We start from the raw sequence: 21,393 nt of genomic DNA, 5'->3' as shown, positions 1-21,393 counted from the left end.
GAGTCATGGGTACCAAAGAACCAAGGCAGATCCGTGTGTTTACTTCAAAAGATTTTCTAATGGAAAGTTTTTGATCCTTTTACTTTATGTTGATGATATGTTGATTGTAGGACATGATGCTGAGAAAATAGCAATGTTGAATAAGGAGATGTCCAAGACATTTGACATGAAGGACATGGGCCAAGCACGTCAGATATTGGGAATGCAGATTACTCGTGACAGAAAAGCTAAGAGACTTTGGTTGTCACAAGATAAGTACATTGAAAGGGTGCTTGAAAGATTCAACATGCAAGGAGCAAAGGAAGTAAGTTGTCCACTTCCTAGCCATTTTAAATTGAGCAAGAAGATGTGTCCATCAACAGAGAAAGAAAATGATGAAATGTCAAGTGTTCCATACTCCTCAGCTGTAGGGAGTTTGATGTATGCAATGGTTTGCACTAGGCCAGATATAGCGCATGCAGTCGGTGTGGTAAGTAGGTTCCTCTCTAATCCAGGAAAACAACATTGGGAAGCAGTGAAGTGGATTCTTAGATATCTAAGAGGCACTTCCAATTTGTGTTTGAGTTTTGGAAATGGTGAAGCTGTGTTAGAAGGTTACACAGATGCTGATATGGCTGGAGATCTAGATCACAGAAAATCCACTTCGGGTTATGTGTTTACTTTTGCAGGGGAGACGTGTCATGGCAATCCAAATTGCAGAAATGTGTGGCTTTATCAACAACAGAAGCAGAATACATTGCAGCAACTGAAGCTGGTAAGGAGTTATTGTGGATGATTAGATTTCTCCTAGAGCTTGGTATGCAACAAGAAGATGCAATTGTTTTCTGTGATAGCCAGAGTGCCATAGATTTGAGCAAGAATGCTACATATCATTCCAGAACTAAGCATATTGATGTGAGGTTTCATTGGTTAAGAGATGTAATAGAAAACCAGCAGATGAAGTTGAAGAAAATCCACACGGATAAGAATCCGTCAGACATGTTTACGAAGATTGTTCCAAAAGACAAGCTCGAGCTCTATTGTCGGCTTGTCGGCATGAATACCAAGTGATGACTTGAAGATCGGTGTACCTCTCTCCGTGGGCTGGAGGGGGAGATTGTTGGGCCTTTCGGTCCAGCCCAATTAGGCATTTAATAAAACAAGCAAAACCCTAAGAATGCTGCTCATTCTATCACTTCTAGAGAGAGAAGCCATTCTACAAAGAAGAGAAGAAACAGATGAAGAAGAAGAGAAGAATGCAGTAGATATCTTACATTTTCACCTTCAGGTTTCAATCTCTTGTTATCTTATATCTAGACTAGCTTAAGTCTGAATGAATCTGGTTTTCTCTGTTTGTATGCCTCAACTTTGGTTTAAAGTTGAGAAGAACATTTATATCTGTTTTTTTGCTTATAGTGAAATTTGTTGGTTGGCCCCGTGGTTTTTTACCCTCCAGGTTGAGAGGGTTTTCCACGTAAATCTTGTGTTGTTTTGTTCTGTGTTTGATCTTTTGTTTTAGACTTGGATAACCTGTGCATTTACCCATCTCACATTGCTAGATTACAGTATAAAAGTAATCTTCATTTCAAAATTCCCAACATTGAATTATAATTCAATGTCAATTCTCATGGAATTGGAATTGGAATTAGAATTCTAATGCCAATTCCAATTCCAATTCCCCCTCATCAAACACACCCTTATTAATTTATTATTCTTTTATTTATATTAATAATTTAATTATATTAGTAATTTAATTATATTCTTATTGGTAAATGAATCAATTTTTTTTAATAACACATTTTTTCAAATTGAACATATTATTAATTTGATATTCTTACTCTTATTAGATTGTCTTATTAGATTGTTGTTTATATTGTTATAACATATTTTTTTTATGCAACATACACTAGTAAAAAAGAGAGCAACAACCACGGTAAATACAGTCGCTGTTGGTTATTTTCCTTTCTCTAAAAATCTAAAACCAAAGTGTTTTCACCCGTCGCCAATTGTCCGTGTTGCTTCCGTCGCCAATAGTTTTTCCGCGGGATCTATTACCGTTGCTAAAAATATGTCATCAGGATAAAAATACTGTGGCTAAAAGTCTATTTAAAAAAAAAGCATTTTCAACCCATTGATTTTGTTTCTTCATTCACCAATTCTATTTAATTCGTTACTTTTTTTATTTTCAATGAATTTCATATTTACTAAATGCCAAGAACTCTATTTAATGTAATAATAACATAAAAATTATCAAATATTTAATTAAACAAACATATAATTGAATAATTACACAAAATTCTTAATTAATCACACAAATTTTATGCCAAAATTCTGTTTATCAACAAATTATATATTTTCTACCTATTTCCATATATGAACATATACTATTTATATAGAGTTCTTTAATTGAGAGACATAACCTAAAAAATGAAGAAAAAAAAGAATAAATACAACCATTGCTATCAAAATATTGTGGATATTGATTTTGACTTTTCAATCTATTTAATTCAATTATCAAGATCCACAAAATAATCTTAAAACCATACAAATAAAAATTGTTTAAAACCCTTACCGAGTTTAGAGAATCGTATGAGTAAATAAACCTGTAACACATCAATTTAATAAGAATATTAGTTAACCTTACAAAGATAAAACTTTTGTCATCAATCCTAATGAATCTAAAAGAAACGATATTAAAAGCACATTAATAATTAAGATCACCAAATATGTTTCACTTGTCCAATTAAAACACATGAAAATTTTTCATACACAAGAATTAATCGATCATAAAACTTATTATTATTCATTGGGAGATAATTGGTGCATGAACTAACAATTCTTAATAAACTCATATAGAGAAGTTACAATGTTTTAAATCATAATATAAATATAGTTTAACTAAGCACTAAATGAAAAACAACAAAAATAAAAAATGTTCAATCATAAAGGTTTTGCAAAAGTATCCTAATAGAAAAGTTTCTCAACATATACCTCAAAAGGACAAAAACTAAATTATACCATTTGTACCAAAAATAAATGGCTTCAAACACACTAATAGCTAGAAACTCATAAATAAATCAATCAATAATCCATCCGATTTACTTTTCATTTTCCAACCAGTATTAAGAAATGATAAAATGTAGTCAATATTTTGTACCTGTATGAAGTAATGATCTTACCAATTTCTTTGTATTCTTCATCCAACAAGCCCCCATTACTTGTTGGAGTTGTATCTGCATTTAGTTCAAAAATGTTCATTAGATGTAATTTTTTCTAGACCTTCTGTCAATAAATTTATAAATTGGTAAGTGACTAAGTTCTATTTCAAAATTGATTAATATCATGATGTATATATATGATAGAAAAAAGTGATTTTAAATGGTGCAGTTTCAAGTTAATATCAATATGCCTAATGTTTAACCAAATGCAATGAAATTAGGCCTATGTATAAATACTTTTTGCATCTATATGAGAAACTTTCAATAAATTCTGAAATATGTGTATCAAAAAGTTATTCTTTCAAATATGATATTATTTTTTAATCATTTATTCACAAGATAATGGAGCTAAATTATATATACCCAATTTTGAAACTTTTATAAATTATTCAAACTTGTAAACCATCTACTCATAGCATCCAAAATCTTTACAATTCTAGAAAGTTTCTCAAAATAAAATAAAAACTAAAAGTCAAATAAACATACTGCACATTTTTTAACTATGGTAAAATAGTTGGCCTACTTCCAGCAACACTGTTATCTATTTGCACAATTTTAAACTATTGAACTCAAACATCTAAATATATTAGCTCAACAAAAGTATATTGAAATATGATACTATATAATTCATAGAGACAAAAACTTAATTAATTATCCACTATTATCACCCAATCAATTTAGTACAGAGAGGATACCACAAAATTTCTATATAAAAATTGTATACACTAAGTAACTGATTCTTACCACATGATTGAGGAGAAATTATCAGTTTATCAGTTTCAAAATTCGTCGAAGTGATACTTACATTTTATTTATGAGTTTCAAAATTCGTTGAAGTGAGACAAATTTATCTAGTGGTTGTATTCTTTTCAAGACAAGTAAATATGTATATATTGTGTCGGACAATGAGGACCAAAAAGTCATCAATACTTTATAAACTTGTACCTGAAAAACACAAAAAGAATGTTATAACTCAAAATTTCAGCATAAACATAGTTTGTAGAGTCTTAATATATATGGTCAATGCTTCACTCTAGCAATATCTAATCCAAACATTTTTTACATATTAATAATTATTGTGAATTAAGTTATTTTCTGTATATGATGATTAATTTTATCTTAAATGCATCTTTATCAGTTTCGTCATCTTTAAGGTAAAGGCGAACACATAATTAGTTTAACTACACCCTATAATAATTCAAGAAAAATTGTTAGTTATCCACCAATTATATCAATATATGTTATACTATTTCTTATCAAGTGATTCTAGCACAAATTCAATAAATTTTTAACTAAACAAAATTATAAGGAAAAAAGACAAATTTATTATTCCAGATTAAATATACAGATGTTCACAGATGTAAAACAATTAAAATGTGGAGACAATGTGATGTAAAAATTGTGTTTGGTTGGCAGTATATTATTTGTATCTAGCAGATTGATGTCATTGAGAAGAAATTGATTGGAAGAATGTAACAAAAGAGAGAAACATTGATGCTTTGTGGACATTCATATTTCCAAAGACATGCCTCATTGACAACATAGAAGACACATTGACTATCTTGTCTAAAATTCTACTCCAAACTAAATATGAAGCATAAACATATAAACATGTTAGTAACATTTTTACTGTGAAAATAGTTTCATGGAATATCAACGATACAGAAAATTTTTCATCAATTTTCATATGAAATGTAAATGAGAATCTTGAGAAGAAAGTGATGTAATGGCATAAAATTTATATATAGCCTAAGTATGAGTAGATAATAAAAAAAGATTTACATTCACCTGCAATTAAAAAAATGTCTTTCAAGTTAGTTTAAATCATAGTCTCTGATAATAAGCTACATAAATGAAATAAAGAAACAACTTGGTTCTTTTAGTTGATCAATATAGGGAAGACAAAGATAATGACAAGACATTATTATACAAGTAATAAACAATTGAAGCATCAAAGTAAAGGAAAAATGAGAACATTAAGTAATTATTAAAATAGTTCAAATGTATTTTTCTCAGGGTATTTATGTTGATTATTTAGGGTAAATTACTTGGGCGGGCCCTCTAATTACTCCATTCGCTCACTTTTAGCCTTTATATTAATTTTTGAAACAAATTGCCCTTTCAACTTTTAGAAAGGTCATCAATGGCCCTTCTGTCAACTTTTTAGTTAAACATAACGGCTTAAACTTAAAGCATCATCAACTGCATCAAAGCATCAAAGCATCATCAACTGCAAACATCATCATCGAAAAGATGAACCACCAAGATGAACAATAAAAAAACCTAATGGTTTAGGGTTTAAAGATAAACATAATGGAAATAATAACATAAATCGATCCAATCACCTGATATTAGAACGAGTTTTCTTTATCGATCTATATAATGTGTTCGTTTAGGGTTAGGATTACGTCGTTGTGCCGCCGAGAGAAGAGAGAGAGAAGAGAGAGAAAGTAAATGAATGAAATGAAAAAATTTGAGTATTTATACAAAACCTAATTCACTTCGCGAAACACGAAATCCCTTCTCGTCACGCGAAAAGGGTATTTTCGTCCAAAAAAATAGAGTGTTCACCAAATCAATTTAAATTATATGGTGACCCCGGATGAAAATACATGCATCTTTAGGGTCATTTCGTCAAATTTCCCCCCCCCCCCCCCCCCCCCCCCCAAACTCATATACATAGCCTACCTATTATGTTAAACTCATCAAATTAAAGGTGGAAGACATGTTCTCTCAAGAACTCTTAAGGGGCTATCAATAAGGATTGGAATGAAAGGCTTAAACCCACACACATTACACATTCTGATCCAGGTCAATATCTAGAACCGGGAAATCTAATATCGAGAGAACATCCGAAGAACAATAAAGAACTACTTAATTAACCATTCTTCATTAAAATTTTAGGTAAATTTTCATAACTAATGTTTATTTTAATTTATCCAAATAGAGTATTAAGATTATAGATTTATATAGAATAAATATCTAAATTAAAGAATCTAACATTAACTTGTTATTACCTCTTAACAAGAACTCAAATCTTCACTCAAACCATCACAATATGATGTTGACTTAAAAGAATTATGTACAACTACTAATAATTGAACAAACACGACCTAAACTCCATTCATTTTACAACTCAAGTAACTATCAAATGATAGATATATAGACATTCTAATTGCTTCATACTTTAGGTATTACAATTTACACTGAATTGAATAACAAGAAAAGTGACCACATGAACAAACTTATTATTGAATATACACTTGTGTGAATGATCGAACACTTATGAAGGATCACTATATCAAATGAAATAAATTAACAAGATAATCAAATTGCATATATATAGAGAGAGAGGACTGTGCGAAGGGACATGAGTATCTAGTTTAGTGTATTACAAATCCTTCTAATGACACCCTTCGGAGTCATGAGAGGACTAATGTCTCCCATTTTTATCATGGCCTTTGCGAAATCTGCTCTGAATTTCGAAGGATTCTTGATGTATTTAAGAACAATTTTGTCAGTCTGATTGGTCTGATTGAAGAAGACCTTTCTTTTGAACCAAATTCTTAAAGTAGGCATTGTCAAAAGAATTAGGTGTAACTAAATCAAGAGGGGCTAGGTTTGTTTCACCGTTGTTCCCGCTACGAGGGCATTTCTGTTGGCGCTTTCGAGCAAAGTCTATGTCTATTTGGCTACTATTATATATTCTGTCACGGAAGGTAAAACATTGTGCTTGACCTCGAATTAGATGTGTTTGTTTTGTTTTATTACAAGCTCATGGATACAATAAATTAGAACCTTGAATTCGATTATGTTGTTTCTTAGGTTATGGAATCAAACACAAAGGATACAGGTATTGGGATACATTGTCTCAACGTCTTCGTATCTCTCGTCGTGTATCATTTTGGGAACATAAGATGTTTTCAACTATATCTAAATTTAGAGTCAATGAACCTCCTACTCAATTTTTTCGTGATCCTACCATACCTCTATTTCCTGACATTTCTTGTGTAGGAGCATTTAACAACTCATGCGACTCAACTCTATCTACATTTCCTACATTAACATCTTCTCCATCTCAAAATCTGGCACATACCTCATTTGATCATATCATTCAAATATCTTCTTATTTTCCATCACCACCACCTCCTCGTCGTACCAATCGTGTAAGTCAACCTTTTGTTCGTCTTTGTAACTTTCATGTGTACTCAACTATTGTCTCTCTCTATGAATTTCGTACTTTTCGCGAGGCTAACTCTAAACCCTTATGACATCAAGCAATGACAGAAGAATTTCAAGCACTTACCAAGACAAAAACTTGGGACTTTGTTGATTTACCTTCACATAAGTCAGTCGTTGGTTGTAAATGGGTGTTTAAAATTAAGACATGAGCAGATGGTTTAGTTGAACGATATAAAGCTCGCTTTGTTGCTAAGGGATATAATCAAGCATATGATATTGATTATGAGGAATCGTTTTCTCCTTTCACTCGATTAACCTCGGTTCGTAGCCTCATTGTAGTAGTTGTTAGCAAAAGATGGAAACTATTTCAAATGGATGTCAAAAGTGCATTCCTTAATGGTGAACTAACAGAAGAAGTGTATATACAACCTCTCCAAATAAAGTTTTAGAGTGTGAAAAGATATTTATGGTCTCAAACAAGCTCCTAGGGAGTGGTTCGCCAAATTTAGCTACACCATTGGTAATCTTGGTTTCAAATTCAGCTCTTATGATCATGCATTGTTTTTGCGTAAAATAGATCAAGGTTGTACCTTACTTTTACTTTATGTGGGTGACATGATAATTACTAGTGATGACACAAATAGAATTCGCGATCTAAAGAATTTTCTACAACAATAATTTGAAATGAAAGATGTTGGACATTTAAGTTATTTCTTGGGACTTGAAATAGCTTTCGACAAATCCAGTTACTATTTATCACAAACTAAGTACGCAACTGATCTCATATCTCGGGCTGGTATTACTGACACAAAAGTTGTGAACACACCATTTAACTCCACAGAACATTTGGCTGCTACTGATGGTACTCCATTAAGTGATGAAACACTTTATCGACAACTAGTTGGTAGTCTTATATATCTTACTATCACTCGGCCAAATATTGCATATGTTGTCCATATCGTTAGTCAATTTATATCATCTCCTCGTGCAACTCATTTCTTTGTCGTTCTTCGTATATTACGATACATTAGAGGAACTTTATTTCATGAACTAAATTTTGCTCACTCTTCTCCTCTAGAGTTACGAGCATACTCTAATGCTGATTGGGTAGGTGATTCAATTGATCGTCGATCCACTATTGGCTATTGTTTCTTTCTTGGCACATCTCTCATTTCATGGAGAAGTAAGAAACAAACTGTTGTTTCTCGTTCTAGTACAGAATCCGAATATCGTGCTCTTATAGATACTACCTCTAAGCTTCTCTAGCTACAATGGTTACTTTAAGATATGGGTGTTCCTTCATCCGCAATTATTCCACTTTTCTGTGATAATAATAGTGCAATGCAGATTGCTCATAATGATGTATTTCACGAACGTACCAAACATATAGAAATATATTGTCATCTAACACGACATCATGTCGTTAATGGTACCATACAATTGATTCCCATTTCTTTGCAAGCTCAGATTGTTGACATTTTTACCAAAAGCACATCCTCCTCAACGTTTTCAAGATTTAGTCTTCAATCTCAAAATGTTCAATGTTCTTTCATCTTGAACTTGAGGGAAGGTGTTAGTGTATATAATATAATAAGATATTATATAATATAATATATTATATTATGTTTATTATATTTTCCTTATATTGCTAATGTAACACAAGTATAAATACATTTATTATATTGAATAAATATGCACAATATTATACTTTTTCTCTCAATCTTGTAACATTCCCCATTGTTTAAGAGCAGAACAAAATAATAAAGCTGAGTAAATGCAGAAATAGAGTAATTCAGAAACCCTAATGATTTAGCGACAAAATCGTTTCGAAATGCAACCTTCCGAGAACACCAAGGAATTGAAAATATAAAAAGCTCTAGGATTGATGTCTAAGAGCCTTTTTGCACCTCTTGATGTTTTCCCTTCATATTCGACCCATTATCATAACCCTGTCCTTGTACATTAAAAATATCAAGATCAACATTTTTTAATTCATTTTCTAAAACTTGAAAAATTCATTGTCCAGTGGTGTCATTCACATTCAAGAACCCCAGAAACGATTCATCAACGTTATACTCATTATCGACATATCTCAATATCAAAGTCATTTGTTCTTGGTGGCTTATATCAGGAGTACAATCAAGTATCACAGAGAAATACTTTTTTTTTATTTTTTCAATGATCTTTTTCTTTTTTGCAGAAGCTAGCAAAAGTATCAACTCATTCTGGATGTTATGACCAATATAATGAAAATGAAGCTCATCATTGGTAATTCGTCTAACATGATCTTGGATGACTGGGTCAAATTCTGCCAACATTTCAATCAAACCCAAGAAATTACCATTACTATTCTGATACAATTTCTCATTAGTACCACGAAAAGCTAAATTATGTTTACCAAGAAACTTCACAATAGAAATAATTCTTTGCAAGACTTTTTTCCAATGATCTTTTTCTTTGTTAATTAGATTTTGAGCTTCTTTATCAATAGTTTGATTCTTTTGTAATCTTTGTCGCAATTCATACCAAGTATTCATATTTGTAACATGTTCCATACTCGCCTCATGAACTTTAAGTCTCATATTAACATGTTTCCAAGTGTCAAAGCCTTCACATGTTAATCCACCCTTACCCACCCCTTTTCTAAATATTTTACAGCAAAAACAAAACACTTTATCAAGATCATTTGAGTAAACAAGCCAGTTCCTATCAAACTTCTCTCCATTTGGTAACACTCTAGTATACAAATTTGAAGAAAATCGTCTATTATCTTTATCAAGAGGCCCATTGACAATGTTTAAATCTCTTTTGGGACCCTCTAACACTAACAATTCAATCATTTTAGCATCAAGACCATCCCATCTTCTTGGATCAAATATGTCAGGGTAATTACAAGTTTCACTTGTATTTGTGTCTCTACTACGCACAACACCATCATTATCATGATTCTCAACATTATCATTGTCATTCTCATTCTTTTCCATAGTTTCAACATCATCAGATTCATTTTCAACTGAAATTTGAGTTTCTTTCATAACATATTTGTCCAAAGCTCCCCTTTGAGAATTTATCAACTCTGTTATTCGTTTCTTCTTTTTAAGTTTGTCATAACCAGATTCACATTTACGAGTGGGAGGCATTATCTAAAAACAAAACAAAGTTAAAATGATAAACTATTGTCTACCACTACTAACATTTAATTAAATAAACTTCGATCAAATGTTCCCGAATGGCCGAATCCCCACCCACCTTCCCAATCCCAGCGCAGCTGCCACCTTCGATCAAATGTTACCTACTTCAATCTAATTAAACTTTGAGTCTCTGTTGAGAGAAGGATTTCAAAGATCTAATTAAACTTTTGAGTCACTATTGAGAGAAGGATTTTATAGAGAGAGAGCCGAGTAGAAAGAAACATAAAACCTAATTATTATTTTTTTATAGTACTGCATAAAAAAATTTGGGCCTTCTTAATTTTGGGGTCCTGGGCAGTGGTCCATCTTGCCCACCCTAATAGCCGGCCTGAATAGCATGATACTTATAATGAATTATTAAATTCAAGAATGATTATTTGAACATATTGTATATACTGTGTTTCTTTTATACTAAGGCATTAGTATGTTAACTTATTATCAAATTCTTGGTGGAATCATCAACTTAGAATTAACCAAAATCATTTTTGTGAATAACAGAAAAGTGAATCTAAACAGAGTTTTAGAACCGAAACTCCCACAACAATATCTAGCCCAAGTGCTCAATTGGAGGGTGTTGGCTCTATTCGGGGATCGGAGAGTGTTGGCTCTCTTCGGGAATCTGTTAAATATTCTACACTCGTTAATATTTTATTTATTTGCAACAATTGAGTTAATCAAACAAATGCCTCATTATCCATAGGGTGTAGGTGACTGAAACTATGTTTTCAGAGAAAATGTGTATCCATAGCATCAATGAAATCATTTTTTTGTGATTTTTAGGCAAACATTATTTGATTCTACATTATACCCAACATCCAAAATATTTTTTCATAAATTTATTACCACAATCTTGAAAAACAGCTTAACTTTGTTGGAGAAGAGAGGTTGATTTTGATAATCAAAACTGATGGAGGAATTTGTTTTTTTGTTCAAATAATGCATAACTTCTAACAAAACTGCAGCCAAACTAGTTTTATTTAAATATAATTTAATAATTAAATATGAAACCTAAAATCTTAAAATATGGAATTACAAAAAAATATACTCTCCCTTACAAAAAAAAAAGAAAAAATATGAATCAGATAGATCTCCAAGTAACTGTTCGTTTTCAGATTAATCCACATAACATACTCTTTGAGCAACATACTCAGAATATGTTTAATTTTATCAATAAATAAAAATAAAAATAAAAAATATTAAACACAAACAGTCAAAAAAAAACATCTTTTTATCTAATCTCAATTGTATATTAAAGTATTCTAGAAAATGTTTTTCCCTTTTTCCTTTCTATTAACAACACCAAGAAAAGCATTTATCTAACTTTTTAGGAGCTGCAATTTAGATTATCATCTCATCTAATCAATCAACTGCCACTTTGAGCCCTCTGTAATCAATGTGGCCCCAACGAATCATTCTGCAAAACTCAAAATAGACACACAAAAAAAACACAACAAATCATGTTGAAATCTGATATTTTGTCGGTCTCAATATAAAAAAATAACAAGTTTAGAATTGATATTAATGTGTCTTTGGCATAAGATCATCTTATAAATAAAGGGAGTTGAGAAAAAACGACATAAAGTAGGAGAAAATCACAAGGAAATAAAGAATTACCCATTTTATATCCGCTAGTCCGCGACTATAGTTGGAGTGATTGTACTGGCCTTGAGGAGGTAGCAATTTTTTCTTCCCATTTGGAGAAGATTGTTGACCCAATTCAGCTTGGCCTTTCAACTACAAAAGAATTGAGGAGTTGGCAAAATTAGAAAGGAAAAAATTGATGTATGAAAGAAACATTGCACAAATTTGTAATACTAATGAATTCCAAAATTATATGTGCAATCAAGATATACTATAGAGGACATAACTCTTAACAGTCATACTAGAAACTTGTAACTTGGAAGTTTACTGACAAGCATATAACAGCAATAACATTGAAGCTTTGAAAGAATAATGATCCAATTATTTGTACATTTGTAACTGGATCTGGCTCAGAAATTGAACAATAATATGTGTTTGGTATGAAAAGTGTGACTATAAGAGATACAGCATCTGGGTCCAGCAGAAACAGTTGTATCTGGATACCAAACACCAAACAGAATCACATCCATATGTGTTTTTGGATCACTAATTTAGCTTTCAAACCGTTTCCAAATGGGTCCAGTATGTGTAAAAAAATTGAAAAAACAGATCATAAGAACTCACAGATGAATGTGCAGCATCTTTTCCCAACAAAGAAGTTTTCCTGAAATTGAATGCATGGCATGTCTCCTCAGCGTCTAGGATAGATGAATGTGAGAAATTTGATGATGGGTTCAACTGGCTTGGCTGTAAATTTGACGGGTAAGTAGTAAACGGATCTTGTGAGCCTGATTTGCTTTTATCGGAATTTGAACCCAAAAGCTTACCCAGCATGGATAAATCAGAAAACAAGCCTCCAAGGCTTAAGTTGGATAAACCACCATCCCAAATCTCTGGGTTCAGCATTGAATCATGGGCATTGAATTCTGGTTTGATGTTATCAATCTTATTCTGCATGGATGCTTCAGATAGTAGGGCACCCATACTTATGTCAGATGAGATCAATTGAAGTGGTTCCAAGCTGTTTCCTTTTGCTCTTTGAGTGAGGCTATTGGTATTTCGAGGAAATGATGTTTCAGTTATCAGACGGGTTAAGCTGAGGTTAGACAAATTATCATCCCATGGCATTGTTGTTTTTGCAAGACTATTAATAGCATTCTCCTTGGCATCCTGACAAAGAAGCAAAAATACTCATCCTTCAGACAACCAAAATACCAAAACAGAAATTAAACCATAAACTAAAGTGGATTTGTTTTCTAGGACCTGGCTTTAATTTAGCATATGAAAGAAAAAGTCACCTACAAAACAAGGAAGTAAAAAATAAAAGATTTACTTATGGGGTATCGTTTCTTTTTTTACTTCCTTATTTTGTGACTTTGTATTACATTTATTAAATTAAGGTTCCAGGCTATTCCTAGCAGGTTGAACTAATAAAAAATTGATGGTTAGAGCATAAATTCACCATATTTTGAGCAGGTTGATCTAACAGCATATGTTGATTTCCATCTGTATACGCTCTTTCCCTTATGCTGATATATGAGTTTTCTCTTGGTGTCTCATTTTTCCTCCCTTCAACATTCATTGAGCAATCTCCTGAAGAAATTAATATAGGTGCTTCCACAGTACCTTTGACCTCATTCTTGGAGGACCATCCATACCTGGATAGGAAAAAAAGTTGGATGTTAAGCTGAAAAAAACATCATGCTTCTAACAATTAAAGAATGAAGCCAACACTACAATAATCACCTTAGCCGGAAAATTGAGGGGCGTCCTACTGCTTTAAATACGAAATCTGCCATAATATTGTTGTCTCTCATTGTCCACTGTTCGTATGAATTCAATTGCCCTAATTGTATATTGTATGGATAAAGAATGGGTTCCCCTGCAGCAACAAAAGATGCACCCCATTTGCTATGTAGATGCTTAAGCACAGATGATATCTTCTTTCGAGCTCGTAAGGTGAGCTCCAGAAATGGATTATGACCATCCTATGGTTAAAATAAGACGATAAAAAAATTAACAGAAGTAAGAAGAAAAATATATAAACAGTGAAAGAAGCAGAGAACAAACCTTCTCAAGTGCTATCCGAGTTTTTTCATCAATAGGAAAAAGCTGAAGTTTGATCTTCTCATTAAGCACATCAAAAGACTCCGACTTATGTGCAACTTCTGCATCGTGAGAAGATACGCCTGTCACTGTAACTTGCTGAAAAAGTTGGGCATCCTGTTGATTTTTGTTGATTCCTGTACAAATAACGCGAAGATCATCAAAAATAAGATTAACAACAGAACGCGAACATGAAATAGTATTATTTTTCTCAATTCAAACTAGTTATTGAGCACACATACTTCAACCTAACAAGTACTTAGGGTTTTGAAATATTGCAAATAGAGCTTCAATCAAGATGCCTTACCCATTTTATTCTGTTTTTCAATTCTTGCTCTAGGTTTCTTTACTCCAGAGCAACTGACAACCGCATTTGGCTTCTTAGGAGCCGGAACCCTCTTTTCTTTAAGCCGCTTTGTGGTTTTCATATCAGCTTCGCTTTTCACAGCGAAATCAGCTCTATAACTCTGTTAGTAACCTAAATTATACAGGAATTAACTCATGTTTACATCATAAACCCGTAATTCAAAAGACAACTACTGTTTAAGAGCGCTTCCGGATGTGAATATCCACGATCCTAACAAATAATGTATCAAATCCGGCTTATTACAACAAACGGATGAACATATAAGTTTCTCTTGTGAACAAATTGAGATAGAAGCTGACACATACAAGATCCAATAGCGAAAGAAACAGGATGGATCGGGAAATTGTACCTGTTCTTGTGTCGATAGTCGCACCGATTGTAGATCAAATCGTGTGTACTGTATCGCCTCCTTGGGAAGGAGATTACGCACACACATTCACACAGGAGAGACGAGAAAGATAACTCATAGAAGCGGGAACTGAATTGTCAAGAACTCACCGCCTAAATTTCAAACAAATTTGGGTTTAATGTAGTAATAAGAAAATCTATTTTTTATTCTTCTATGACCTAACACACATATAATTTAGGTTTGAAGATATCAATATTTATTTGTTTTATTTTTATTTATTTATTTATAAATATAATATATTTAAAAACAAATAATTTGATTGGTTAAAAAAAATCATTTTCCCTCTGCACTTATCCAAATATCTTTTATCTATCACTCCTTTTAGAAACATTTTATCAACCAATTTCTAAATTTGTTTTTTTCTAATGTTTTTACGGAATAATTTTAATATTTAAAATTAAAAAACATTAAATAAAAATATCTAAACTTTAAAAATAATTTTTTTCTAATTTTTATCAACTAATCCATCTCTTTCCTAAAACCAAAATAAGAGAAGCAATTGAATAAGAGAGAGAAAATTAAAAATGTTCCAAAATAAATTTCGGGTAAAAAAATATATAAATATATGAGATAAGAATTAGGGGACAGGAGAAAACCATCATCTTGTCTTCTCAATGTGTTCAAAATTAATCAACAAGGTGTAAACATAATATTTCAACTTCTTATTTTTAACATATTTTTACTTATATTTAAAAAAACTAAATATTTATAAACATACAATATAAATAAAGAGTAATGAACTAATGATACAAAGAATTTCATTCTGAGTGAAATAAAAATCTAATAATAAAAATAATTTTTAATTTTTCTAAAATGAAACATTGTGTAACACTATATGGATGAAGAAATTTTTATTATAATTTTGGAATAGATTAAAAAATAGAGTTTATAAATTACAAAGTATTTTTATAAACTCAAAATTTTGAATGTTTTCTCAGATTTCACTAACACTGTCAATAAACTTGTATAGTTGTATTAAAGGTGCTTTCCTAATATCACAGATCAAATAAGGCAGTTCTTCACAAATAATGAATAGTAAATAAAGACATTAAGTTGACTCTCATAAGAAAATCAGGAAACAGTTAGTTTAAAATCCAAATAAATTGAAAGATGCAAAATATTCATCAGTTTTTGCAAATACAGATTACAAAAGTAGTTTATTCTTCACCACCCTCACTTCCAACTAAAGGGCGATTGGATTCGTCTCTCTATTATTTGATGATATGAGAAGAATCGGAAATCTTAAACTTGTCTCGTTTAGAGGAAGTTTCTAATGTCCAACGACTTCACCTCAACAGGTTCCTCATCCTTAAATTCATCCCTGCAAAATAACAAGAACAAACTTCATAGAACCATGAAAACCATAACCAACCTAAATATCTCGTATATAAAAGATGAAAATAATTGTTTTGGTCTGGTATTTGGAAACACTTATGAATCTGGATTGGGATCACAGAGAAATCGCAAAGAAGCCTAGTATGACCTGGTGATTTTCCACTTGAATTTAATTTTGTATGCATTTTTTTTACCATGATCAGTAAAAATCTACAAAAAAATCATCTCATGTCCAACGGTAAGATACCAACCACATGCATTTTAAAGGGGATGATTAAAATCATAAAGATCCAAGTATGAGTGATGTTTGCAGAAAACAACAACAAGGAATATTCATCATGATAACTGTTGTACATTTATTAAATGAAGACCGACATAAGCATGTACCTTTTCTTTAGTGTTTCCATAGCTTCAGTAGCATCCTTGTCCAGCTTCTCCAACTGTGCTTTGGCAATTTTTAGTTCCAACTCTTCTTCATACTTGGGCATGTCTTCCTTGCGAATTCCAAGTCTGGAAACATAAAATATTAGTTTCCATTCCAATTTTTTCTTATTTCCAAGACAAATAAACCGTATTTTCATCTTGGACAATGTTGGAATTCAATAAACAGAAAGAATGTGCGTCATTTTCAGAAAGAAAAAACTTTTGTTTCAAAATCCATGACAATAATTGAAGAGCAGACAATTCTTCATAGCATAATAACAGTTTATGGTTGTCCATCTTATGTGTGTATCAATACAACCCACTATATAATAATTTACACCATAAAAACTACAATCACATCATTCAAAAACCATCAACAAAGGTAAACAAAATACCATTCATTTAAAAAGTATATTTACACCCCTAATATTTTTTTACTCAAATAATTTGTTTTTTTATAACCTATAATAAACAGGGTTATTCAAAAACAACCAGGTGGTTATTAAAATAACCCCAAATCAAACAAGCCTACAAGGTCCATGTATAAATTGAAAATATTAGTTCCCATAAACATGCTAAATACTCAATTTATCCTATATAGAAGATATTTAAATTTGATCACGGTAATAAACCCACTTACTTTTTAGCACAATTCCAAATTAATCTTATATACATTACCTTTTTCAATAAAAAACATTTCTCTCAGCAACCCAATATCAATCAAAATAATTATAATCAATACTAACTTTTTTATTTCCCTCTTTACTTTTTAAGAGCATTTTATTCCAAAATAATTCCATATCACTACTCATTACAGCTACCCCCCAAAACCTTAATGACTTGAGTATAAAGACGTCACATGTGAAGTGACTGTACAAGTGGAAATCAATGCAGACAAGCCAGGAATAATTCATTTACAGGTTTGAATGCTTACTTCTTGTTGATCTTTTCAAACTCTGCTGTAAGAAGAGCCATTCCCTGCTTATCATCCCTCATCAAAGGTTTTTTGATCTCTTTTTCAACCTTTTCTAACGCATCCATCATCAAAGCCTCCGCACCAAGTTGATCATTTAGCCCTCTCCTGCAAAATACTGATGCTTGAGGGGGAAATGCAGTACAATCAAACCAAGGAACAGAAAATCTGGACTTTAATGGAAGATTATAGGGATTATAGGTACACATTTAAAATTGAGGACTCAGAAATTTATGAGAATTTGAATAAGAAATGTCCAGAATAAATATACTAGGATAAAGTTTTATATAATCAAATGACATAAATGTGTCAGTTGAAAACAAGTTTCTTGATTCTCAACCTTGAAAATAGGTTGGAAAAATATTTATCATTTCTTTTCTAATCATAAATCAAATATTGAGAAAATGCTTAGTTTCACATCCTCATACCGGGCTTTAAAGAAATGATTCAGAAATTCAACATTTATAAAAATATCTTCTTTTTGGTTGGAGTGGAAGCACAGTTCATAGCATGAGAGCAATTGCAACCAAATATTGCTCGACTTGAAACAATACTCTACACAAACTAAAATATGTGAATTGGATATAAATGAGATAAGCATTAAGAAGAATCACTGGGACACGGCCATGAGTTAATCAATGATTGTGATAACAAAGATAAGGTGTAGAAGATATTGATTATAGTAACAAATTATATTCCTTCATTCAAAAAATAAATAAAGACTTTTTTTTTTAAAATAAATAAATAAAGACTATATTCCTTTTGATAGTGACCTGGAAGAAGTTGTTATGCCAAGGCCTATTTAAGGACGGTTGCTTCAAATTATGTAGTATTGCATAGAATGATGTGGTGATCTATCTTCTCTTCTATATCAATCTAGGTCTCACATATTCTCTAAGTCTCATCTCCTATCTCATCTCCTATTCTATTCTATATTCTATATTTTATATTACACACGTAACAGAAACCATGGAACACATTGATCAAGTCAGATTATTTAAATTATTAGAGGAGCAAAACGACATACCTGATCCTTATTTCCTTCAAAGTTATAAGATATGAGCGAGCATCTGGGATACCTTGTGTGCGTGTTTGAATGGTATACTCGATACGTTGGGATTCAGAAAATAAATCTGCCCTGAGATAGTATAAAGCACAAGAAGATGGATCATGGACAAACCAGAAAATTTATATATCAGCTCAAACAAAATGGAAGTAAAAAAGATGGTGGCATATTAATATATCCACTTCAACTTAGGAAAGAAAATTCTGTATCTGAAACCTCTTGATCATCCTTCTTTTTTATGATGTGGTCTATGACTTACAGCTCAAAACTGGTCTGAAAGGATCGACTACCAAACTCACGACCTCGAGAGTGATATTAAATGAAGTACATTAACAATAGAATAAACAAGCTCCTAGAGTCTCAAATCACAATAATATATTGCTCCAGATTCTAGTTATCTAAATTGAAGGAGAAGGACTTCATATAGCTTGCATAACATGTTCCTACTTCAAGACATGAATGAACATCAAGCTATGACAATTTAATAGCTCCCATCCATATTTTAGGACATGACATAAGAGGATCTAGCTATTGCAACCACTTAATAGATTCAGAAAACAAAGAAATAACTCACTTTTCTCTAACAGTCTTCATCACATTTGCATAATGCTTAACAGCAGCAGGATCTTTAGGATCGATGGTGATCTTTTCCTTCCGAAGAACTCCAATGGCCGTCTCAAATTTGTTTTTCACATCCAAGAAAATGTTCTTCAGCATCTCTGTGCATGTCAAATAAAGATCACTATTAAATTCATAGGTGATCTGATTCTAGAAACGAATCCACTTTCATGGGATGTAACGAACTGTTTCCTGGAACTCATATAAAATATTATTCCTAAGAATTAAGATACATCCCAGACAAATGACATGTTTTGCATGAAAGAACATAAACAGAGAATAATTTAGAAAAAAATCAAGTCTATAATCAAAGTTAGCTTTGATGACACCATCACCATCATCAAAAGTTATATTCATTAAGCACAAGAAGCTAGTAATATCATCTGTCAGTGTACATAGCACCTAGATCATTAAAAAAAAGGTACTGTGTTATACAGATTCTTTAGAATATTAACATTGGGCATTGGGTTCACATAGATGGAGATTAGCTAGCAAAAGATAGACCAATGAATACACACACCTTATTTAGAAGTCACATAGTGATTCAAAGCATTGATAAACAAACTCATGAAGAAATGTTACCCTACAATCTATATAAACATGCAAATAAAGAAAACATAGAATATCCAATATCGACTATAAAGTTAACTGCAAGCTAGAGCCTAAAACATAGTTGATCTCCCACTTTCTCCTAAAAACATAGCCATTACTATCCAACAGACTCTAGTTAGAAGCAGCAGGCAAAATATACATTGCTATTTTCACAATTTCTTAACCATGAATTGATCAGTCAAAAGAAGAAAAAAAGGAGAACAAATGTATTACCATCTCCCTTAAGCGGTTTAGGAGGAGCTCCACTGGAAAAGAAATGAGCAGATACACCATGGTGTTGAGTAAGTATGCGTCCAGCATGTAACTGCATAATCACACAAGAAAGTAAAATAAAATAACTCAAAAACTACCCTTTTGGGGCAAGACTAGCTAAATCAAACTTAAAATTTTCCAGGTGAATCCAACTAATGAATCCTATTTTACAATAGACATGTCTATAAAACATGATTATGATTGTCTCGTCTTTGAGTACTATGTTTCAATTTGGTAAAATGCTAAACAATATTCCGTTCTTAGGTTGACTAGCATTTGGATGAATGACGCAACCCATCTATCTACATAATAAACAAACTGAAGTCTTGCGATGAAAAATTCCGATGTTTTTCCGTGATATAGGATCAAGATCTGTTCAGTACTAAATCATAGTAGAGTCCATTCCTCGATCGATGAACTGAAGCAACAGGGACACGAAAATCTATGAATCGAGAAAACAAAATGATGTAAGAGAGAAACCTGGTTGGATTTCGATAGGATGCGAGATGTCAAGGCCATAGCGATGAGTGGTGTTTTCGTCGTCGTCTTTCCCCGTCGTCTGGTGGCTTCAGCCTAGGTTTGGACTTTGGAGAAATACAGAGATCTATCGGCTTCATTTCATTTGGGCCCTAATTAGCTCTTCTTACCGGTAAAGAGGAATGTCAATATGAACCTAAATTATGATACAATATTTAAAATGGGATCTAAACTTTATTTGTATAAACTTATAAATGTTCAAATTGAAGTTAACCTTATAAATGATTAAATTTTATTTATATATATAACATGAATTTAAATTAAAAAATATATATATTTTAATTAAATTGGGTAACATAACCTATCTTAATTTATAATAATATTAAAATAATATTTTTAATTTTTTAATTCAAAGTAATTAAAAAGAGAATTAAGAGTCAATTAGAGCCAAATAGTGTGATAATTAAACTTTAATTAAAAAAAATAAATAAAAATTAAAAATAATTTGAGGTTAAAATACTGTATTTATTTTACCCAAATTAAACCACAAAAGGGATTAAAATAATTTAATTATGATTTAAAACATAAATTATATATAATTTAT

The 21,393-nt window shown here is 31.6% G+C and overlaps 4 protein-coding genes across 4 annotated transcripts; 1 reads left to right on the top strand and 3 right to left on the bottom strand.

Annotated features, from left to right (window-relative positions):
• Positions 1-8,063: 8,063 nt before the first annotated feature.
• LOC124924456 (uncharacterized mitochondrial protein AtMg00810-like) lies at positions 8,064-8,645 on the top strand. Its single transcript, XM_047464493.1, has one exon. It carries the CDS (start codon positions 8,064-8,066, stop codon positions 8,643-8,645), a length of 582 nt encoding a protein of 193 aa, XP_047320449.1.
• A 749-nt stretch (positions 8,646-9,394) lies between these two features.
• On the bottom strand, positions 9,395-10,519 carry LOC124924455 (zinc finger MYM-type protein 5-like). Its single transcript, XM_047464492.1, has one exon. It carries the CDS (start codon positions 10,517-10,519, stop codon positions 9,395-9,397), a length of 1,125 nt encoding a protein of 374 aa, XP_047320448.1.
• A 1,140-nt stretch (positions 10,520-11,659) lies between these two features.
• LOC124926824 (TSL-kinase interacting protein 1) lies at positions 11,660-15,126 on the bottom strand. The gene is made up of 8 exons (XM_047467133.1): positions 14,974-15,126; positions 14,565-14,735; positions 14,222-14,394; positions 13,898-14,139; positions 13,614-13,809; positions 12,776-13,321; positions 12,185-12,304; positions 11,660-11,984 (listed from the first exon to the last, which is right to left on the bottom strand). Exons 2-8 carry the CDS (start codon positions 14,683-14,685, stop codon positions 11,961-11,963), a joined length of 1,422 nt encoding a protein of 473 aa, XP_047323089.1. The 5' UTR covers positions 14,686-14,735; positions 14,974-15,126; the 3' UTR covers positions 11,660-11,960.
• A 992-nt stretch (positions 15,127-16,118) lies between these two features.
• LOC124927722 (probable ATP synthase 24 kDa subunit, mitochondrial) lies at positions 16,119-20,949 on the bottom strand. Its single transcript, XM_047468179.1, has 7 exons — positions 20,793-20,949; positions 20,274-20,364; positions 19,405-19,549; positions 18,792-18,902; positions 17,726-17,872; positions 16,756-16,878; positions 16,119-16,354 (listed from the first exon to the last, which is right to left on the bottom strand). The coding sequence occupies exons 1-7, from the start codon at positions 20,829-20,831 to the stop codon at positions 16,291-16,293; spliced, it is 720 nt and encodes a 239-aa protein (XP_047324135.1). The 5' UTR covers positions 20,832-20,949; the 3' UTR covers positions 16,119-16,290.
• Between the last annotated feature and the right edge of the window lie 444 nt (positions 20,950-21,393).

This window comes from Impatiens glandulifera, chromosome 2 (genome assembly GCF_907164915.1).
Source record: "Impatiens glandulifera chromosome 2, dImpGla2.1, whole genome shotgun sequence".
In the NCBI taxonomy this organism is placed as follows: Eukaryota; Viridiplantae; Streptophyta; class Magnoliopsida; order Ericales; family Balsaminaceae; genus Impatiens; species Impatiens glandulifera.
The sequence above is the reverse complement of the archived record's forward strand: the minus strand, read 5'-3'. Positions and strand labels throughout refer to the sequence as shown.

What these genes read in the sequence shown, in the direction of transcription:
- LOC124924456 (XM_047464493.1), top strand. Translation starts at nt 8,064, where the DNA reads ATGAAAGATGTTGGACATTTAAGTTATTTCTTGGGACTTGAAATAGCT.
- LOC124924455 (XM_047464492.1), bottom strand. Translation starts at nt 10,519, where the DNA reads ATGCCTCCCACTCGTAAATGTGAATCTGGTTATGACAAACTTAAAAAG.
- LOC124926824 (XM_047467133.1), bottom strand. Translation starts at nt 14,685, where the DNA reads ATGAAAACCACAAAGCGGCTTAAAGAAAAGAGGGTTCCGGCTCCTAAG. An exon ending in TGAAAAACAGAATAAAATGG is followed by an intron (nt 14,395 to 14,564) that starts GTAAGGCATCTT and finishes TTATTTGTACAG; the next exon opens with GAATCAACAAAAATCAACAG. An exon ending in CCCTCAATTTTCCGGCTAAG is followed by an intron (nt 13,810 to 13,897) that starts GTGATTATTGTA and finishes TTTCCTATCCAG; the next exon opens with GTATGGATGGTCCTCCAAGA.
- LOC124927722 (XM_047468179.1), bottom strand. Translation starts at nt 20,831, where the DNA reads ATGGCCTTGACATCTCGCATCCTATCGAAATCCAACCAG. An exon ending in TTTGAAAAGATCAACAAGAA is followed by an intron (nt 16,879 to 17,725) that starts GTAAGCATTCAA and finishes TTATGTTTCCAG; the next exon opens with ACTTGGAATTCGCAAGGAAG. An exon ending in ATGGAAACACTAAAGAAAAG is followed by an intron (nt 16,355 to 16,755) that starts GTACATGCTTAT and finishes GTTATTTTGCAG; the next exon opens with GGATGAATTTAAGGATGAGG.